Below are 18,438 nucleotides of genomic sequence, written 5' to 3' on the forward strand. Positions count from 1 at the left end.
ACCCCGCCTCCAGCTCCATCCCCGCGGCCTTCGACAGCAAGTGAGCGGAGAGGAGGCCTCCCACCACTAGGGGCAGAAGCAAGCAGTTTGGTGTGTAGTTTGGACACATTTAACATTGTGATAAATCCACACAGAAAAATATGAGCATATCTTCACCAGGGCTTGATCTGATTAAGATATATCTCAAGATATTAATATAAGAGTCAATGAGTTCTGAAAACAGGCATGTTACGGGTCTGTCTAGTTCGATAAACATGGGGAGAAAGTTATTGGTTAAACCACAGTGCCTATACAGTATGTTTTAGACCAGGGATGTGGAATCACTGTCCTGGAGAGCCATTCCACTACAGGTGTAACAGACACAATTATATAATTAAATATTTCAGGGTCTGGATTGAGGTTTAATTGGTTCAATTAAACAATTTAGAATAGGGTTGGTACAAAGACCAGGTGTGGAAGGGTCAAGTTTGGCCACCCCTGTTTTGTAAGAATGAATCCTGTTAATAAATAGCACAAAAAAATGAAACCTTTATACAATTTAGCAATTTGCCCCTCAGTACTCACCTCGGATGTTGGTTTCAAACACTGATGCGTTTACATCACTGTCGAAGTTAATATTATCCTGCAGCACAGATGCCACCCGTCGGAACTCTGTTTTGTTACCTAAAACCTAAAAAAGTAATAAATAAACAAACAAAACAACAGCCTGTTTTAATGAGAGGTGCAGTGTTTCTCCCCTGCCATCGCCAAATAGAATAACCTAATTCTAAAAGTTCTTGACAAAATAAAAACTAAACTGAAGGAAGTCTCTACCATCCAACAAGAACCTTCTATCCACTAATCAATTAATAGACCTAGAATACAAAACAGCAGAAAGTGGGTCCTAGAAATAATGCCTTTTTGGAGTAGAATATGTCATTGGTCCTTACAGCTTGCTGTGGTCCTCGTGGATATAAAACAAGGCTATTGTATGAACTCAACAAAAAGTTCAAATACTGTTCTGCATAAAACAAGAAATACAGGCTCACCAGCAGTGTGTCAAGTGCGTCGATCAGTGTCAGAGAAAAACTGCAGGAAAGAATACAGAAATTTATTATGTATTAAATACAGAATTAAGAAATGCATTAATGAAGTCACAGGCAGCCCTTGTTTTATGACTATTAACTCATACAGTACACACACCTGCCCCAAGTGTCCTGACCGTCACAGGTCAGAGGTCGAAGTTCATCATAGGGATATGCATTCTCGAGGTAACTGTTGTAGGCGTGATAAAACATTGATTTTATCCGTTCCCTGTTGGAAAAAACAAAATGTTTTCAGCAATCTGACCTCTTTTCTATATTCTACTTAATTCATACAGAATGACTTGAGAGGCAATCTGATAGAACTAATTCAAGTGTTTCGTCTGTGCTTTTCCCATGTTATTATTGTGCTAATTGGATATTTGCACTATAAAGAACTATTCACTTTGTATTAGTATAAAGCGTGAAATTATTTTAATGAAATCCCAAATCGAAGAGTCTGCATCTTGAGATCAGCTTTCACAGTACATACAGTTTGCTACGTTAAATAGGGTACAAGATGTTACAGCTATATTTTCAGAACTAGCGTCCACTTCAACTGCAAACCAACCAACCTGTAATGTGCCATATCGTGTTCTGTAAACTCCTTTCCTGTGGCATGGTTTACGACTGGAAACACGCGAAAGACGCAGAAAAGCGCGGTGCACAGGTGCTTCATCAGCATCCCTAAACGACTAATTAGTTAATGGAAGAAATAAGAATACAGTGTTCTATTTATTGCATCAAATATTGCTTAAACGAGCTCTGCATTCAACTGCTCCAATGTTTTGAGCAGAAACAAGGAAGTTCCGAATGGCTCGAGTGAGCATGCGCACTACAGAGCGCTGACACATTCTTCTCGCACTCGATCTTTTAATTAAAGGGATACACACAAGTAAAAAAAATAAAAATAAAGCAAAAACAAGCAGCTAATAAAGATTACTGTTAATTGGGTCTGTGAAAAAAAAAAGATCCAGGTGCTGATATTATAGGGAATAAACTGGGTGATCTGTAATTCATTTTCATTGGAAAAGTTTAAAGCATGGAGCAGCAGCGCTAGATCCCTTTTTGTGTCTTCCAGAACTGAGCCAAGGGGAAACACAAACACGCTGTTATCATGCCAGCTGTTCGGGAGGTTTACATGAGGGTCTGGGATGGCTGTCATTGCTTTACAGAAAGCAAGAGCCTGTCAAGGATGCTGTGAATAAGAGCATAGAGAGAAGGCATGGCCTAGACACTCATTATCTCTTATCACAAGCAATATATATATATATATTATATATATGATATATATATACTATATATATATATATATATATATTATCATTATTTAGGTATATATTATATATATATATATATATATATATCCCCAACTGTTTTTGTATGACAAATAATGGTAATTATTATGTAAAATTATAAAAAGCAACAACAAAAGTCTGCCGTAGAACTTCAAGCAGTTCGTTCTATCAAAATACAGTCGAGTTTTGGAGGTGTGTGATAAACTGTAATGAATGGTTTTTTAAATGGGATTTAATTTCAACCCATAGTGCCACCCACTGGCCATGTGTTGTAACTGTGATTTCTCTGCAAGGGTTTATTAATTAAGAATTAACAGGTTGTTTTTTGTTTTTTTTTTTTAATTGATGCATACCAACGGGTGGCAGGACACTGCCCCATAATTGTGGTTTATTTTACTCAAAGACTAAACACACACACACACACACACACACACACACACACACACACACACACACACACACACACACACACAGCACACCAATACTTTTTTTTTTACAGAACACCTTTAAAACAGTACTAGCTAGTGCTACAAGAATATTTTGTATGGCCCCCTTCAGTGCCAGTGACACCACATGGTTAGGGTTACATGTCTGGTGTCAAACTGAGTGTAAATAGATGCGGAACTCTATTGTTACACTTTAGAACCCACCAGCACATCAGTTATTTATGCTTACTTCCACACTTACAGTATATAATGGTTTGGAGAAGAGGCACTTACTAGAAACTGGTACCAAACATTCTTTGGATGACAATGACAACAGGGCCCGGTGGAGAGCAATGGTCAACAAACAAGCTAATTAGCTGTTAAAACAAATCCGCTGGCTGCATGTGTTCATTTACTTGCATTCATTATTTTAATGTGTTACCAAAGTTTAAGCTACAACGTTGCAATTGCTGTAGTGAGAAACAGATTGGTGCAGATATGATTGAATAAAGCCTGCCTTTAATTGTCTTATAGATTTTCTCCATTGTAAAACAAGCTACAATACTACTCTACTATATAAGTTAAAAATGCCTTATTGTGCTTCGATATATCACCCTATAGGTTCAGGACCATGGAGGCGATACTACAAGAAGAACAAGTTGTTGCTGTAATAAGGGAATATATTAGAGGGGACATTGCAAATAACATGCAATGTTTTCTTTTTAAGAGTCACCAGGAGAGATGTATGTTAAGCTTGCTCCCAAAAGTGATATTCGTAATCTATTTTAAAAATCCAATTTGACAGTAATTTCTTTTTGAAATCCTGGTTTTCTTTCCCTGCAGTATCATCATTGTCCTCTTGTGCTGTTCTCAGTGCTTTGATTCACTGCCTATGTTCTTGAATGGTGTTATTCCTTCGAGTAAGAATAGGTTGTTTTTTTCTAGTCATATCCTGCCATTTGTGAAACACAAGAGTGTTCCTGGATCACTGAGCTCTGATAAAAATGTCAGTTTCAAGCTTACTGGCAAACAATGTAAAATGTCACTTTACAAGAGCTGATTAAAAATTGTTATTTTTTTGCTTTTTTTTACAATGGCAAGTATAAAATTATTATTCTTTTTTTTTTTTTCTTATTTGTTATTGTGGCAGGGCACAATCCCTGCTTGTAAATAGAGTGTGTGTGTGTGTGTGTGTGTGTGTGTGTGTGTGTGTGTGAATGTAAGGTTGGCAGGGATGGGGTTAAATCTGTCCCCGCCTGCAATCACAGGTGTGGCCATTTCCCAATTAGGTAAATGATGCTAATTGGGGAGTGGCCACATATAAAAGGAAGCAAACTCCTTTGCTTGCTGGGAATGTTTTGGGTAATAAAAGGTGAGTGAGTGAGTGAGTGAGTGAGTGAGTGAGTGAGTGAGTGAGTGAGTGAGTGAGTGAGTGAGTGAGTGAGTGAGTGAGTGAGTGAGTGAGTGAGTGAGTGAGTGAGTGAGTGAGTGAGTGAGTGAGTGAGTGAGTGAGTGAGTGAGTGAGTGAGTGAGTGAGTGAGTGAGTGAGTGAGTGAGTGAGTGAGTGAGTTTTCGTCTACAAGCTGTCTTTGTTTTGTTCCTGTTTTTGTGTTTGTTTTGTTAATAAACATGTGCATGCATGCTTAAACTGCAGCTTTTTGTCTCTGGGACTCTTTCCTACCGGTATCAGCTTGGACTGTGTCTCTACCCTGACACAGATATCAATTAAATATGTTGTTCATTCTAGCTATCTAGTAAAGAAATTGCCCAATTCCAATATCTAATCTCTTTGCATTCAGTGCATTTGATAAATAAGTCATCAGTGTGCAAGGTTTTATTTTTTTTTTTACAACTGAGAAATATTTGTTTCTGATTGTAATTGTAATAAAGGTTACAGGTTCCAGCTCTAACTACCGTAAATACTGCACAGAGGTTTGAAACCTTGGAAAATGATGAAACGCCAGTTCTCTGCCTGTCCTTTGAGCCACATAGGACTTTTATAACTAGAGAAACGACAACACAACCTTGGAGTTATACAGCTCCTGTCACAGCAGAAGCTCTACAAAAAGACAATTCAACAGAATGAGGCACAGTGAAAGCATAGGGAAGCACTGCAAAGCACCGGTAATATGGTAAAACGCATTTAAAAGCATTGGAAACTATAATCAATGTATAGCTAAGCCATGGGAAAAGCATGGGAGAAAACTGCAAATTTACTGTGCTATTATAAAATATAAATAAACAGCAGGAAAGGTAACTTAACAATGCCACTTCAAAAAAGTAGGACTTTCGTCTAAATTTAAAAATAACCACTCAACCAGAGTCCCTGATAGAGACGTCCACAGTCTGGGAGCCTAAAAGCTGAAAGGCTGTGATCACCTTGAGTACGACACTGAGAATAGAGAGTAAACCAAGGGCAGAGAGCAGTGACCTCGAGGTGACATTCAGCAGCACTGCTACCTGGGAGAATTCCAGGGCGGCATTTTAAAATGTGTTTAATAATATTACATACTGTTTCATTGCAGCGATTTCTCACATTTTCTGGTTTCGGGAAGGCCAAAGGTGCTCCTCGCTGTAATGCTGTAGAACAAAATGATAAACATTTCGCTGTTTTTAAATATGCATTTTGTCATTACCAACTGAAACAACACATAAAGTTAGGTATAGAATTACTTGAGTATATATTTTTTGTGGTTAACCAAGAAAAGCAGTGACCAAAGTTAAGCCTTGTCAAGAATGTTTTTAATAAAAAAAAATTATATGATGGTAACATTTAAAAAAAAAAAAAAAATTGAGGGTAAAGCATAAAATGCAAATGAGAAATTTTTCCGTAAACTAGCATTTTCTAGAAAGACTCCAGACTACATTTGGTTCTTTGGTTCTTTCCTGAAGTCTTCAGTCTGTGGTGTAAAATGAACTTGTGTGTCTTTAAGAAAGGGGCGGTCGTGCCTGGACAGTGACGCGGCTTGTCGTACCCTTTCTGCTGGGAACAGAACGACCAGAGCGCAAGACCTCAAACCCAGGAAGACGTGCTTAGAGAAGCGTTGCCAATAAGGCATTTACATTTTGTATTCTTTGGGATTCTTAAGGTCACCAAACGTCGTATTTTTAACTAACGGTGAGTAGAAACATCTTGCAACCATTATGGTCTAGGTTAACTGTCGTTACTGTGTTTTTTTTTAATCATGATGTTCACGGCGTTGTCTCTTTTGATGTTGCAATACACTGATTATTACGTTATTTAGATACCTCATTTCTTCTTAAAAAGAATAAACAGCATATACAGAATCTTAAAAGGATTCGTTTGGAGATACGATTATTCCAAACAGATTTTGGTTCCTATTACAGTAATAAGGTTAAGTAGTGTTTACTCTGGCTAGTCGTATACATCGTTCTTTCTTAGGAATGAGTACTGTTTGTACTCAGCTGTGAGTCACGGGGATAGCATAATGGACGTTAAAACAACTGCTGTCCTACATGCATAATGTAGGTTAATAATAATATGAATTTAGATTACGTCATGATTACACATCCAGCCAAACCCGCATTCTCTTTCTGCGGAATATATTAATAAACACATGACACAACATGTATAGTTAAGCGCTGCCTTTTCAACGAGGTCTGGATCTGCCACTACTTGTGAGTGGGTCCGGGGCTGTCTTTGCCAGACTTTGAAGAACTGCCAACTTTTCAATTAACAATGTGTGTCATTTACGCAGCAAAGCTACCATCGATACCCTTGTATACTGTACATCCATCCATTTTACCGCAACTGCTTGTTCACTAAAATCACAGCATAGTCGCACCATCAATTTTAATTGGAAAAGCAGGTCGGGGAAGGTCGGTTAACGCATTTGTCCTTGTCACACACGAGTAGCTATCACCAGCTAGTTTGGGAGGTGCCAGCTGTGAAAACTGGTGCACCTGTTCTGGGTCCAGTTGGATTTTGAGTAGTATGGTATTGATCATTGACCTACACTTTATTTATTTATTTTTTATTTTTTTTAAAAAACGTCTAAGAGACAATGATGGATGGTATTGCTTGCTCTGGCTGTCACGTGCATGTTGCCAGGTCCAGTGTCTGCTTTTTATCTATCATTTCTGTGATTACTTAGCAATAGCTTAAATAGACGTGTAGGTGTTTACACAATAACAGCGTTATACAGTTGGTTGTACCCTCAGAATTCCTGTTCCCCGCATGCTTTACTCTTGTTAGTGCCAGTGTATGCAGGTTTGTCCACAGAAAGCCGTCTTACCCACTGAACAGCAGTGGTTTAAACAGCAAGATAATTAAGATCGGCACCTCTGAGAGGTACAATAGTTTGGCTAGGGCTGTAGCGGGGTGTGTTGGGTAAGGTCTGTAAAACTGACCTGAGGAAAATTCCAGTCTGGCTTTCGGGTCTTGTGTTCCAGTAGTAGGAGTCTGCTCTAGCAGTGCATTCAGAACTGGGGGGGGGGGGGGGGGGGGGGGGGGGGGTGGGGGGGGGGGGGGGGGGGGGGGGGGGGGGGGGGGGGGCAGCAGGTCATGGAATAAATAAGGAACCTGCAATGGGGAAGTCGCTGGTAATCGTCCAGTTTCAAAACATTGCTCTGTCTTAACCGTTGCATTGAGGTGTCTTATTTCCATCGCGCTTCAGTGGCAGCGTTGCTGTTTGGATATTGTTTCCCAAGACAGGTGGATACCTGTGCCTGCATTCACCTGGCCTGTTTATATGACATCATGCATCGCTTGAGATGGAGCCCCCATCACCCTGCTGATGTTTACACTTGATACACACACACACACACACACACACAAAGGGGATGACAACACAGGCTTTACAGTAAGAGGAGGCATCATGGGAACAGTGGTAGAATGTTCTCGATAATGGAGAACTAAGGGGAAGCTTAGCAATGGAGCTTTAACAAAAAGGCTGAAGAGTGTCTCCAGGTGCTGCATCACAACAAAGCAGGGTCATTACCTGGATTTTAGAGTTAACTACTGCAGTATTTATTTATTTATTTTTTTAATAACTGACAGATGTTTCTGTGTGGGTTTTTTTTTTTTTACCCTTTGAGGCATTGTGTTCCACAGCACTTCGAACACCACACTTCAGAACCCATTTCAGAATCAGACCTCAGACTGCCAGTGGCTGCAGCAATGTGGTCGTGACTTTCTGCCTTTTTAGGATGTTAGAGAAATCAAATGCTTACTGTGTGAGATAGTGGCTGCATTTTTTGTGGTACTCAAGCTGTATTTTACAAGTCTGTCATGCAGGTTTGATTTATCTTGTAATAAAAATGACTTGTATTGCTACCCCTTGACTATTTACCAACTTCAGAAAAAGCATGGGGCTTAACCCTTACTCCCCTACTGTGGAGGACCCTATATAGGCACCTAATTATCTTATACCTCTGCCTACATTTGTGTTCTGATAACACACAAATGTAGGCAGAGGTGTAAATCCTTTCAGTCTTTTACTGTACCATGTGATATTAAAACTCCAGCTGGCTATCTGTACTTTGCAGTGTATCGTATAATGTATAACGGGTTGAAGGGGGATGGGGGTGTAGTAACTGCCAAATTCACTGATCTGTCCAGCAGTTTTTTTGTTAATTGCTAGCTCTGACTTGTCTCTCAGTTGTGTCGCTGTGACTTCAATATACTGTAATCCTGCTGCCCACATTGCCAGACAGCCTGGCTATGTTTGGAAAAGTGCATTTAAAAACACACACCCACCCACTAATGGCAAGTTTTCCTTTACAAATGGTCCCACTATGAAATGCTGTCAATGAAGACTTCTAGGAGCGCTAAGACCATCATGTCCTCCTTGCTGTACAGCACCCTAGCCTGGATGGGACTTGAAAGTTGTTTCTTTATTGAAGTCAGATAGAGATATTGAATGTGTTGTCAAGTCAGAGAGGCTTTGTACCGGAGGGGTTGTCAGCCTGTGCTATTGAATTGAATCCAGCCTCTGTGCGGCCTTATCAGGAATCAAACGATGATGTTCAGTACGACTCCATAGACGCTAAGCCTGCATCTTTCCATGTGTTACAGGCTCTGCAGACTGGAGGGGCTTTGTAAAATGACATCTGAATTACTTTGCAGGGAGAGATGGTGAAGTGCATGGTCTGATCTTAGTCTGGGGTGGGGGGGATCGATTTAGAAATGAGTTTATAAAGATGCCACCCCATAGTGCAGGTTACTGTGTGTGTGCGTGAATGCAAACCGAAGAATCTTATTTTATAAAGCATGGAAGCAATTGGGTTTACATTTTAATTGAAAAGGATGGCGCCTTCAAGGCTAGTTAGTTTTTAACAGATTGTTTATTAAACTGGAATGCGTTTCTATTTCTGGCCTCTGATTTATGAAGGGGTAATAAATACTGTACCTTATTGGGTTAGCATGCTGTAAATGTTTACCTGCAATATGCTTTACTACAACTCTACTCATTAATACCTGCAGTTTTTTTTTCCATGGATGTTTTTATAAATAAATACATACAAAATACAAGTATGCTGCAGTTCTTGGTACCAAAAACTATATACTAGAATGTTTCATTTAAAATCTTCAGAATCTGAAAGTAGAGTTACTGTAATAACCATTCCCCTGTGGTTTCTGTGGACTGGCAACTGTGGGCACACTGTAATGAGATCAAATAACTGCATTTGTATCTTCATTCGCTATTTTATTAATGTATTTATTGTTGAAATTGTTTTAACCAGGTCAAACTTCCTAGGAATTAATATATTTACAGATAAAGAAGTAATATGTGGAATATGTATCTATCTATATCTCATTTATTTGTGTAATATATATATATATATATATATATATATATATATACACACACACACACACACACACACACATTTGGCTAAAAGCATCTGCTAAGTGACTTAATAGTAATATAAGAAATAAAGTAAATGAAGCAATAGTTCAGCACTTACAAGGAACAGACACACCATGGATGACCTAAAGTCTGTGGTTTTAGAAAAAATAAAATTTCTGTTGATAATGTAACATATAGAAGAAGGAAAAAAGGATAAATAGACTATATACCATGATGCCTGAAGGTTTATATATAAAGGAGCAGTAGATCGTTACATCAATAACTACTGTATATCGTGAATGACATCACAAAGACATGCAGTTCAAAGATAAATAATTGTGTGGTTACAATGGCATCAAAAGCCTGTAAATACCTCCACTGTTTGTTTTCAAACACACTTTCCGTCGACAAAGGTATGTTAAACATACCGAAACATTGGGAAGATAGCTTAAAAACTTATTTTTGCGAACCTTTTTGAAGAGAAATATATATATGAGAGAGGAATGTTTTGTTAATTGTTTTTAGGCCCATTTTGAATAAGTTTGCAGTTTACAGAACCTTTTGAAAGTGGTTTGAAAAACTCTGTTTTGATTTGATTACCTGGTACTGTACTAAACACTTTAAACCAGCAGCGAAAATTAAGCATGTTTATGTATTCTACTGGGATTTTTATGAGCCTTCGCGTCTCGTGATGCAAAAAAACAACCGAGTTCATGACCTCTGTGTCCTCATAGCTGGTTGAGGCCTTGTTGATTAACTGATTTAAAGAAATGATAAACCTGACAGAAAACAGGCTTGTCAACCATAGCTTAAAACATTCAGATCTGTTTTATAAACTTCCATCCACTGTACAGCGAAGCATACTATAACAAGAAGAAATCCCTAGTAAACCCGAGCACACTTCCTCACCGGTACCAACAAGCGGTCACTAACCTCCCCACAGGTACTGCTGCTTGAAGATCTTTGGGCTGAATGCTACTATAAAGAACAGCTCTGTACTGCATAGACACTGGGTACATGCTTACTACCACCACCTACTGTATTAATACTACTGTAGCTACAGACTTGCACAGTCCCACTCGTACATACAGCATTAACAGAATGTCTTGCCAATGGGAGTGGATTCCCTGCACACTGCTGTGCACTTTGACTAATATTTTGACCTTGGGGGAGGGTAATGAAACGGAGGCTCCATCAGCAGGAGGGCCCATCAGCTACAGTAGCAGTCGTGAGTTGGTTTTTTTTTTTTGACCTATTAAAATGCAAACTGGAGCGCTGAATAAGGGCTGCTGCTTTCACTGCAGTGCTGTATTGGAAGCAGTTTCTCTAGGATTGCAATGGCAATGATGGAACCCAACTCTATCTCTGTATGTCTTGTTCCTGAAGAATAGATGTGGTTTTGTTTTCATAACTGAATTGCTATCCTACCTTGAAATGGCTCCGCAATCACACACTGGCCTTTCCTGTGTTCATTTAATTGCTGGCTGGAATGACTGTTAATTAATTACTACCAAGATTCTTGATTTTTGCCTTTGCTAATTTTGGTTCAGTGTTAAAATAGTACCAGTACATAAATTATTGTAATACTATTAGTTTTTATTTCAGTGTTAAAGCATAAAACCCTGATCCAATAATACTTGCTGTGTATTCCCTTGTACAGCACACTATGAATTGGGGAATAGTGCCCAGTTGTAGGTTATTGTTATACTGAACAGCGTCAGTCGCTGGTGTTTACACATTCAGGAGCCCCGCGGTGAGTTACAGTCTTTATCACAGAGCGCCCAGGGTTGGGAGAGACTCCAGCTGTCATTCGATTTATCTCTTCTCGCAGATCTTTCATGGAGCTGTTCCTTCATTTTTTATTTACACACATTATATTGTGCAGTACACCCTGTTGTCTCTTAACCCTGGTCTGTCTTGCTCTACACCGACTCCTACTGGTGCAGGGACTGCACGGCCACAAGGCTGTATTTTATCATGCGGACAGAATGGACAATAAATAGATTAAGGAAAGTGAAAAAGCATGCCTGTTCCGCAACCTTAAATAGGAGTCTAAAATATTCAGTTTTGCCTCGTTCTTTAGTAATGTGTTAAAAATGAGATAAATACTGTCGAATGTAATATTTTGTTGAGGGGGCTAGATCAGTCCTCGAACACGTGCACTGCACCAGATTGTAGATGGACACTAGCATTGGCACGATAACAAAGAGTGATCTCTAGCTCTGCCTGCGTCACTCTCCAGCAGATGAAGCTAATAAGACTGCTGCTGTTCTGCTTTGATGATGAAGAAGCTGTGAACGGGATTCCTCCCACGCAGCCTCCTTTGAGAGAGGAGTGTGATTGCCATGCTTCTCCAGGACCAAACTGACGTGTAGGACGTTTACACAGAAAAAGGAATTGGAATTCTCTTGTGCTCTTTCCAGTTCCTCTTTCCATCCTTTCCCCAAGTAATGACCTTGCATGAAAACTATAAATACCAGAGGGAGCTAATAGAAAAGGCGCTGATTGCTCAATGTTCATCAGACACGTGTGTGTTGAAAGTGTGAGATTCATGATTACCGGAGATTGAGGAGAGCTTCAGGAACGAATGTATCTGGGCCATGACTTATTAACTACGCTTTAATCTTGAAGTTGAAGTTTGGAGTAAAAGCCTAACTCCCCTCTTCCAATAAAAAGCCTGGGGCATTGAGTGTTAATGATTTCAACACCCAGAACACGTTTCACTTATTTGCTCATGCACCAGTCTAATATAGGGTTGCATGCAGTTCGATTCCTTCTCATTAGAAGGGGCTTTATGGGCTAGCTGGAGTGAGCTGTGATGTAGCAAACACTGCTCTTTTAATATTGGAATGACTCCTATCTATAGGAGCAGTTTTGCCAAAGAGAAAGAGGAGAGTGGCCCATTCCTGGAGTGCAGTGAATGCAATGTCTCAATTTATAGAGTAGACACATAAATAATTATACCCCTTGGCAGCTTAAATGTATTTGAATGAATTAGGCTCCATTAAGTCGAGTCACATACAGGAAGCATTATAGGAGGCAGTGTGGTCCAGTGGTTAAAGTCCAGGGCTTGTAACCAGAAGGTCACTGGTTAAAAATAAGAAAGTTAGTATAATTTTATTTGTGGGGCATGCATATCCCTTGTACCTTTTAAATGGTTAAGCTTGTTATGGAAAAACACCTGCTGCCGCTCAGAGCTTCACACATAACTGTGTCGGACAGCTGGCATAGTGGAAGAAAAAACTGCATGGGGTTGAGAGTGGAAAATTTAATTGTAATTCTGACATCGGCGAGTGTGAGGACCCTTTACATACCATAGCCAGTTATTACTCCAAACCAACCGGACCCTCTTCAGATTAGTGATTTGTTGGAAATACTGACGGCAATCTGTCCCATAATAAAGATGCCTGGACTAATCTATTGTTTTATGATTTTGCCAGTTACATCAACAATCACTAATGACCCCTTTTAAGACGGCTATAATTTTTTTTACATGATCTTGAAGCGTGGTTTCTAAAGCTATTGGCTTGCATTTCATTGTGATAGCGTGGTTCGGACTATAGGTCAGCTCAGACAATATGCCAAACTGTGTTCTTCTGCTAACAAAACCCATTTCACTGTTTTTCCGTGTGGAAAGGTGAATTTTGTTGATGCTTTCTGATGGATGTAAAGTCCCTGTCTGGGGCCTTGCAGTGCAAATTAGAATCCCATCTCCCGGCAGTGACATCCTGTCATACCTTGTACTGTACTACATGGGACAGGTAGCAGGCATGTAAGAAGGATTAATCAGAAACTATAGTAGACAAGCCAAGAATACCCATGATTTGTGGGCTCATAAACAGGGTTCGAAATCAATCCATGTCGAAGCGCAGTCTGTTGAAAATGAAAGCAATGATCCGTCAAGTAAAATAATCCCTGAATTTATTGACTTGTACAGGTTTTGTTGCTGTTTATTGAATATACTTCAACAGAATATCGAATGGTCGTTCGTGGTATACATTTTTTATTCATCTTAGGATGTCCTTGCATAAACCTTACATTTACTGGGATGTCCTCCTACAGCAAATAAAAATTGTGTACCACGAAGGATTGTTCAGTATTCTCTATAACGTGGCTCCCGCAGTATATACCATGAGGAAGATGATTGCATTGTTACTGAAGGGGGCAGTGTTGAGTGCTGTTGTGTTTTACATGGAACACATGCAATAACGGAGCAACCTGTGCAACCAAACTCCCCTCGTCCCTACGGCCTCCTTCAGGGAGCATCTGTTGCCCTGTCTGCAGTCTTGCTGTAGAGCTTCAGCAAATTACCTTTGTCCTCCAAAGAAAAAAAAACATTTGAGGCAGCTTTCCTTCATTTTTCAGTGTTACAGATCAGTGACTGTATCATAGTTTAATTTGCATGGGCTTGAAACGACACTGTAAATCATGTACAAAACCCTGCTTAAATGGTGAACCATCATCACGAAACATCATGTCGGAGTATGTATTGATTTGAGTGAAAAATGTCCTGTTCTGTAAGAAAACTAATGTAGTTTCTAATCGATGGCGCATTGCCACTGGGGCATGATTTATTTATTTTTTGTTGAAAAACATTAGCTCTTCATTGTGGTTGTAGAAAGCTACAGCTCTAAGCTGTCTGGCCGCTTGACTATTTTGAGCTACTCCTGTGGGTGGCAAATCATTCACCTGGGGAGGTGAGCAGCTAGACTGGGGTTTACATCATGAGTCATGGGGCGTGCTCCAGTGATAATGTATATTATGGCCATTTGTACATACAGACTAACTTATTGTGAAAGACTAATTGAAAAGGCACTTTTATAGAAAGGGCGTAAAGCATTATGGATTACTGTAGAATTAATTAAGCATCCCTAAGAGGGATGGATTTAGTTTTAAAACCTTAATACGGAGGACTATGAAGTTTCTTAGAGACACACGCTGAGTTATTGTATTGGTACAAATCAGGGGTGCACAGTGGTTCTAAGTGGGTAACGCAAAGACAAGCAGTGAGTGCAGACAACCTCAGAGGGGCGCAGTCACAAGTATGTGTGTCTGTATTCGCTGTGCTTTCCCTTCTTCACACGCGTAATTAACCGTTTACTTATTATGACGGATTGAAACAAAATCATGTATTTTTTGTGAAAACTGGCTGACTTCCCCACAAAAACGCAGTAGCTGGTGCAGGCCATTTAAATGTTGAAAGGCGCCTCTAGTTACTGGAGTTGTTTTTCCCTGCAGGAGGTAGCTATTCAAATATGGAAAATAAATTTGCTTTCCAGCTCCCACGTGGGTGGGATAAGAATGTGATGTTCGGCTACCAGTGTAGTCCTGTTTAATATTAACTGCTCTACGGCCGTATCAGTGGTCAGTTTGCTTATGTTTTACTTTCTCCTGTGTTCCAGGTTTCAGTAGCGGGTGTGTGTTATCATGGATGAGTTACAAGACGTACAGCTAACTGAGATCAAGCCACTACTGACTGAAAAGGTGAGTACTGGGCAGTACGTGTGTGTGTGTGTGTGTGTGTGTGTGTGTGTGTGTGTGTGTACATGTGCATCTACACAAGTGGGACTGGATCTGTTTTCATTGGCTACTGTACAGACCTGTGGTCTGTTCCATTTGTAATTGTGGTATTCATCATTCATTGCAGTTACAATGTAATTGTAATTTGAGTTGAACCTTGGCACATCAGTGTAATTAAACAGAGTAAACATGTTAATGTGGTTAGCTGTTAATGTTATTTTTTAGTCTAATTTTAATTACTGTAGCATAGTTGTAATTGAACACAAAGCATTGTAATTGTAACAGCAATCTCAGCAAACAATTCTCCTGTAGTTGCCCCTAGATCTGCTGTTGTGTTCAGTATGGTACCAGTACTGGACTAGCGCCGCTGGCATTCTGCATCTCTTCCAGCAAGGTCTCTTTGGGTCATAAATGTTGGCAGCTTGGCTTTCAGCAATGCAGGTGACTCAGAAAATGAAAAAAATGTGTGCTTTTTTAACGGCTTGCTCAACGCACAACCACAAAAAAAAAAAATAGACAAGATGCTAAAACCTTATTGTGAGTCAAGCGTGGTTGTAAAGAAAAAAAAAAAGTTCTTTACAGGAATGTTTTTTGTTGTTCAAACATTTTAAAATGTTACAACATTGTGAACACATTTAGAACTAGTAACTTGAATGCATTTATCTAGTCCTTTATCTTAATCAATTAATCAGAAGGCAGTTTGTGTTGCCCGCTGGGTGGAGAAATCTGATATCACTTAAAAGGACAAGTACCAGGTTGATCGCTCTTGTGTCCAGGAGTGTCGCTCATTTCAGTTTTCTTGATGGGTTTAAAAATCAAACAAACAGCCATGCAATGATTGTGAATGATAGATCTGTGAACTGAAGCAGCGTATGTACTCATGAGGTGGTTGTGAGATCCTCCCTCATTTTAGTATAATTGTTGGTGTGAATAATTGAGGACTCGCCTGCCTGCCTGCTGCAGATAAGGAGAGCTAGGGGAGAGGGATCTCTCCTGGAAGTTTCTACTATGATCAAAGAGAAGGACCTGGAAACCTGCTAACACTTGTTAAGAAGCGTCTCTCTACTACACACTGCTGAGTTAGGAGGATTTATAGATATTTTCAAGATCCCCCTATGATATCATATAGAAGAGACGAGAACTGAAGAGAATACAGTGTGTATACACAGTGAGATTCGACCTTCTGGGGAACTTTTTAAAAGGCACACTTGCATGCAATAGGCCACAATGTACTACCTGTAAATCCATTAACACAGAGATCAGAATGCACTAAATGATCTGTGACAGGCTGGCGAGTGGATAGAGGCCCAGAGACAGACTGCAGTTCAAAAAAATAATACTTTTATTACAAAAACACAAAATAAAAGGGCAAAAATAAAGGTATTTAAACAAAAATAACAAAAGGCAAGGCAAAACTTATAAAATAAAGATTTCCAGGCTGGGCGATGCCTTCACTGGATGAGAAAAACCACAAAAACAGCAAACCAAAAACCACCAACTTGCTTCCTCAGCTCCCTCCTCTCAATGGGAAGCAGAGGCCTCCTTTTATGTCAGGTGGCTGGGTGCTGATTGATCGTTAATTATGCTAATCAACTAATCAACCCCAGCCACCTGAACACAATAAACCCAGGCAAGTAGGGGAATTTAACCCCATCCCTGCCAATTTATAAAGGGCAGAGCTTTGCTCTGCCACTGATGATTCAGCATCCATGAACTTTTTACATGCACCTCCTAAAAGAATAGCTTACTGCGTTATCTGCAAAGAGGTGCAACAAATTTATATTGGGGAAACTGATAGGTGTTTAGCAAACTGCTAGTAAATGACATCACAAACACATTCATAGATTTAAATAGAAATAAGTGGGTGTAGTTACCATGGCATCAAAAGCCTAGAAGTACTTCCACATTTTCCTTTAACAAAGGTATGTTAAAAATACCAAAATATTGGCTCTTTCGAGCAAAAACATATCTCTATATATCTGTGAATTGAATCAGTACTGGAGACTGGAGGCCAGTAAATAATACTCCACTTACCCAATAACTGTGACTCTGAACTTAATGAGACCCACCAGGCTTCTCTTGTGAAGGTCACCTTCAGTGAAGGTTCATGGGAAAGCCTGGGACCATTTGAGCTACTTGTCCAACCTGGACTGAGATCCTTCAAAGAAACACAGACACACAGCTGTACCCAAGAGAACCCGAGTGCCTTCACCAAACTATGAAGGAGTAGGCAGGGTAAAAATCGCATCTTCAAACCATGTCACAGATCAGAAAGCAGAGCAGATACAAGTAAAGGGAATCCTTATTTTTTTTATATTGATTACACTATGTAACACAATTTTTTTTCCTAATTGCTTATGCCTCAAAAGTATAGAAAATGGCTATTATTCCCCACAAACTTTGCTTTTGTGACCAGGACAGTGATATTTTGAAATTTACCTATTTCCAATGAGAAAACGGGCGAATTTGTGTCTTTTCGTTCACATAAAGTCAGAAAAAAACAACATATGAATCCAAATTAACATGTATTTATACTAAAATAATACAAAAATGACTACAAAAGATTTAGAAGTGAGTAGTTTTTCGAGATTTACGATTGTACTGTAAATCACTTTCACGAGTCAGCCCCCAAATGTAGTCTCCCATCATGTTCTCGTTATACTGTCCTTGGTAGCAGCGTTCAAAGTCCAGTATATCCTGGTGGAAGCGCTCGCCTTGCTCCTCCGAGTACGCTCCCATGTTCTCCTTGAATTTATCAAGATGAGCATCAAGGATGTGGACTTTGAGGGACATCCTACAGCCCATTGTGCCGTAGTTCTTCACCAGAGTCTCAACCAGCTCCACATAGTTTTCGGCCCCGAACCACTGCGACAAAGCTGTTCCAAGCCGCTTTCTCCTTACTAGTGAGCTTCTTGGGGAATTCATTGCACTCCAGGATCTTCTTTATCTGTGGTCTGACAAAGACACCGGCTTTGACCTTTGCCTCAGACAGCTTAGGGAAGAAGTCTTGAAGGTACTTGAAGGCTGCCGACTCCTTATCTAGAGCTCTGACAAATTGTTTCATAAGGCCCAATTTGATGTGCAGTGGTGGCATCAGCACCTTCCGGGGGTCCACCAGTGGCTCCCACTTGACGTTGTTCCTCCCCAGAGAGAACTCGGTCCGCTGTGGCCAGTCCCGCCTATGGTAGTGCGCCTTGGTGTGCCTGCTGTCCCAAAGGCAAAGATAGCAGGGAAACTTGGTAAAACCGCCTTGGAGACCCATCAGGAATGCCACCATTTTGAAGTCTCCTATGACCTCCCAGCCGTACTCATCATACTTAAA

The 18,438-nt window shown here is 40.0% G+C and overlaps 2 protein-coding genes across 5 annotated transcripts in view; one reads left to right on the forward strand and one right to left on the reverse strand.

The window, feature by feature from the left end:
* The window catches only part of edem2 (ER degradation enhancer, mannosidase alpha-like 2), an 11,936-nt gene extending 10,067 nt beyond the window's left edge, over window positions 1-1,869 (reverse strand). The window contains exons 1-5 of the mRNA XM_041256662.1: window positions 1,637-1,869; window positions 1,183-1,293; window positions 1,029-1,068; window positions 565-670; window positions 1-66 (exon numbers count right to left, since the gene is read on the reverse strand). The exon at window positions 1-66 is cut by the window's left edge and continues 60 nt beyond it. Of these exons, the coding sequence (XP_041112596.1) occupies window positions 1-66; window positions 565-670; window positions 1,029-1,068; window positions 1,183-1,293; window positions 1,637-1,746 (433 nt within the window). The 5' untranslated portion in view covers window positions 1,747-1,869. The remainder of the gene's footprint in view (window positions 67-564; window positions 671-1,028; window positions 1,069-1,182; window positions 1,294-1,636) is intronic.
* Window positions 1,870-5,766: 3,897 nt separating this feature from the next.
* The window catches only part of LOC121319337 (protein NDRG3-like), a 41,545-nt gene continuing 28,873 nt past the window's right edge, over window positions 5,767-18,438 (forward strand). For all 4 annotated transcript variants that reach the window (XM_041256663.1, XM_041256666.1, XM_041256664.1 and 1 more), the window contains exons 1-2: window positions 5,767-5,902; window positions 14,999-15,080. In XM_041256663.1, the coding sequence (XP_041112597.1) occupies window positions 15,024-15,080 (57 nt within the window). In that variant the 5' untranslated portion in view covers window positions 5,767-5,902; window positions 14,999-15,023. The remainder of the gene's footprint in view (window positions 5,903-14,998; window positions 15,081-18,438) is intronic.

Source organism: Polyodon spathula, chromosome 8 (genome assembly GCF_017654505.1).
Source record: "Polyodon spathula isolate WHYD16114869_AA chromosome 8, ASM1765450v1, whole genome shotgun sequence".
Taxonomy (NCBI): Eukaryota; Metazoa; Chordata; class Actinopteri; order Acipenseriformes; family Polyodontidae; genus Polyodon; species Polyodon spathula.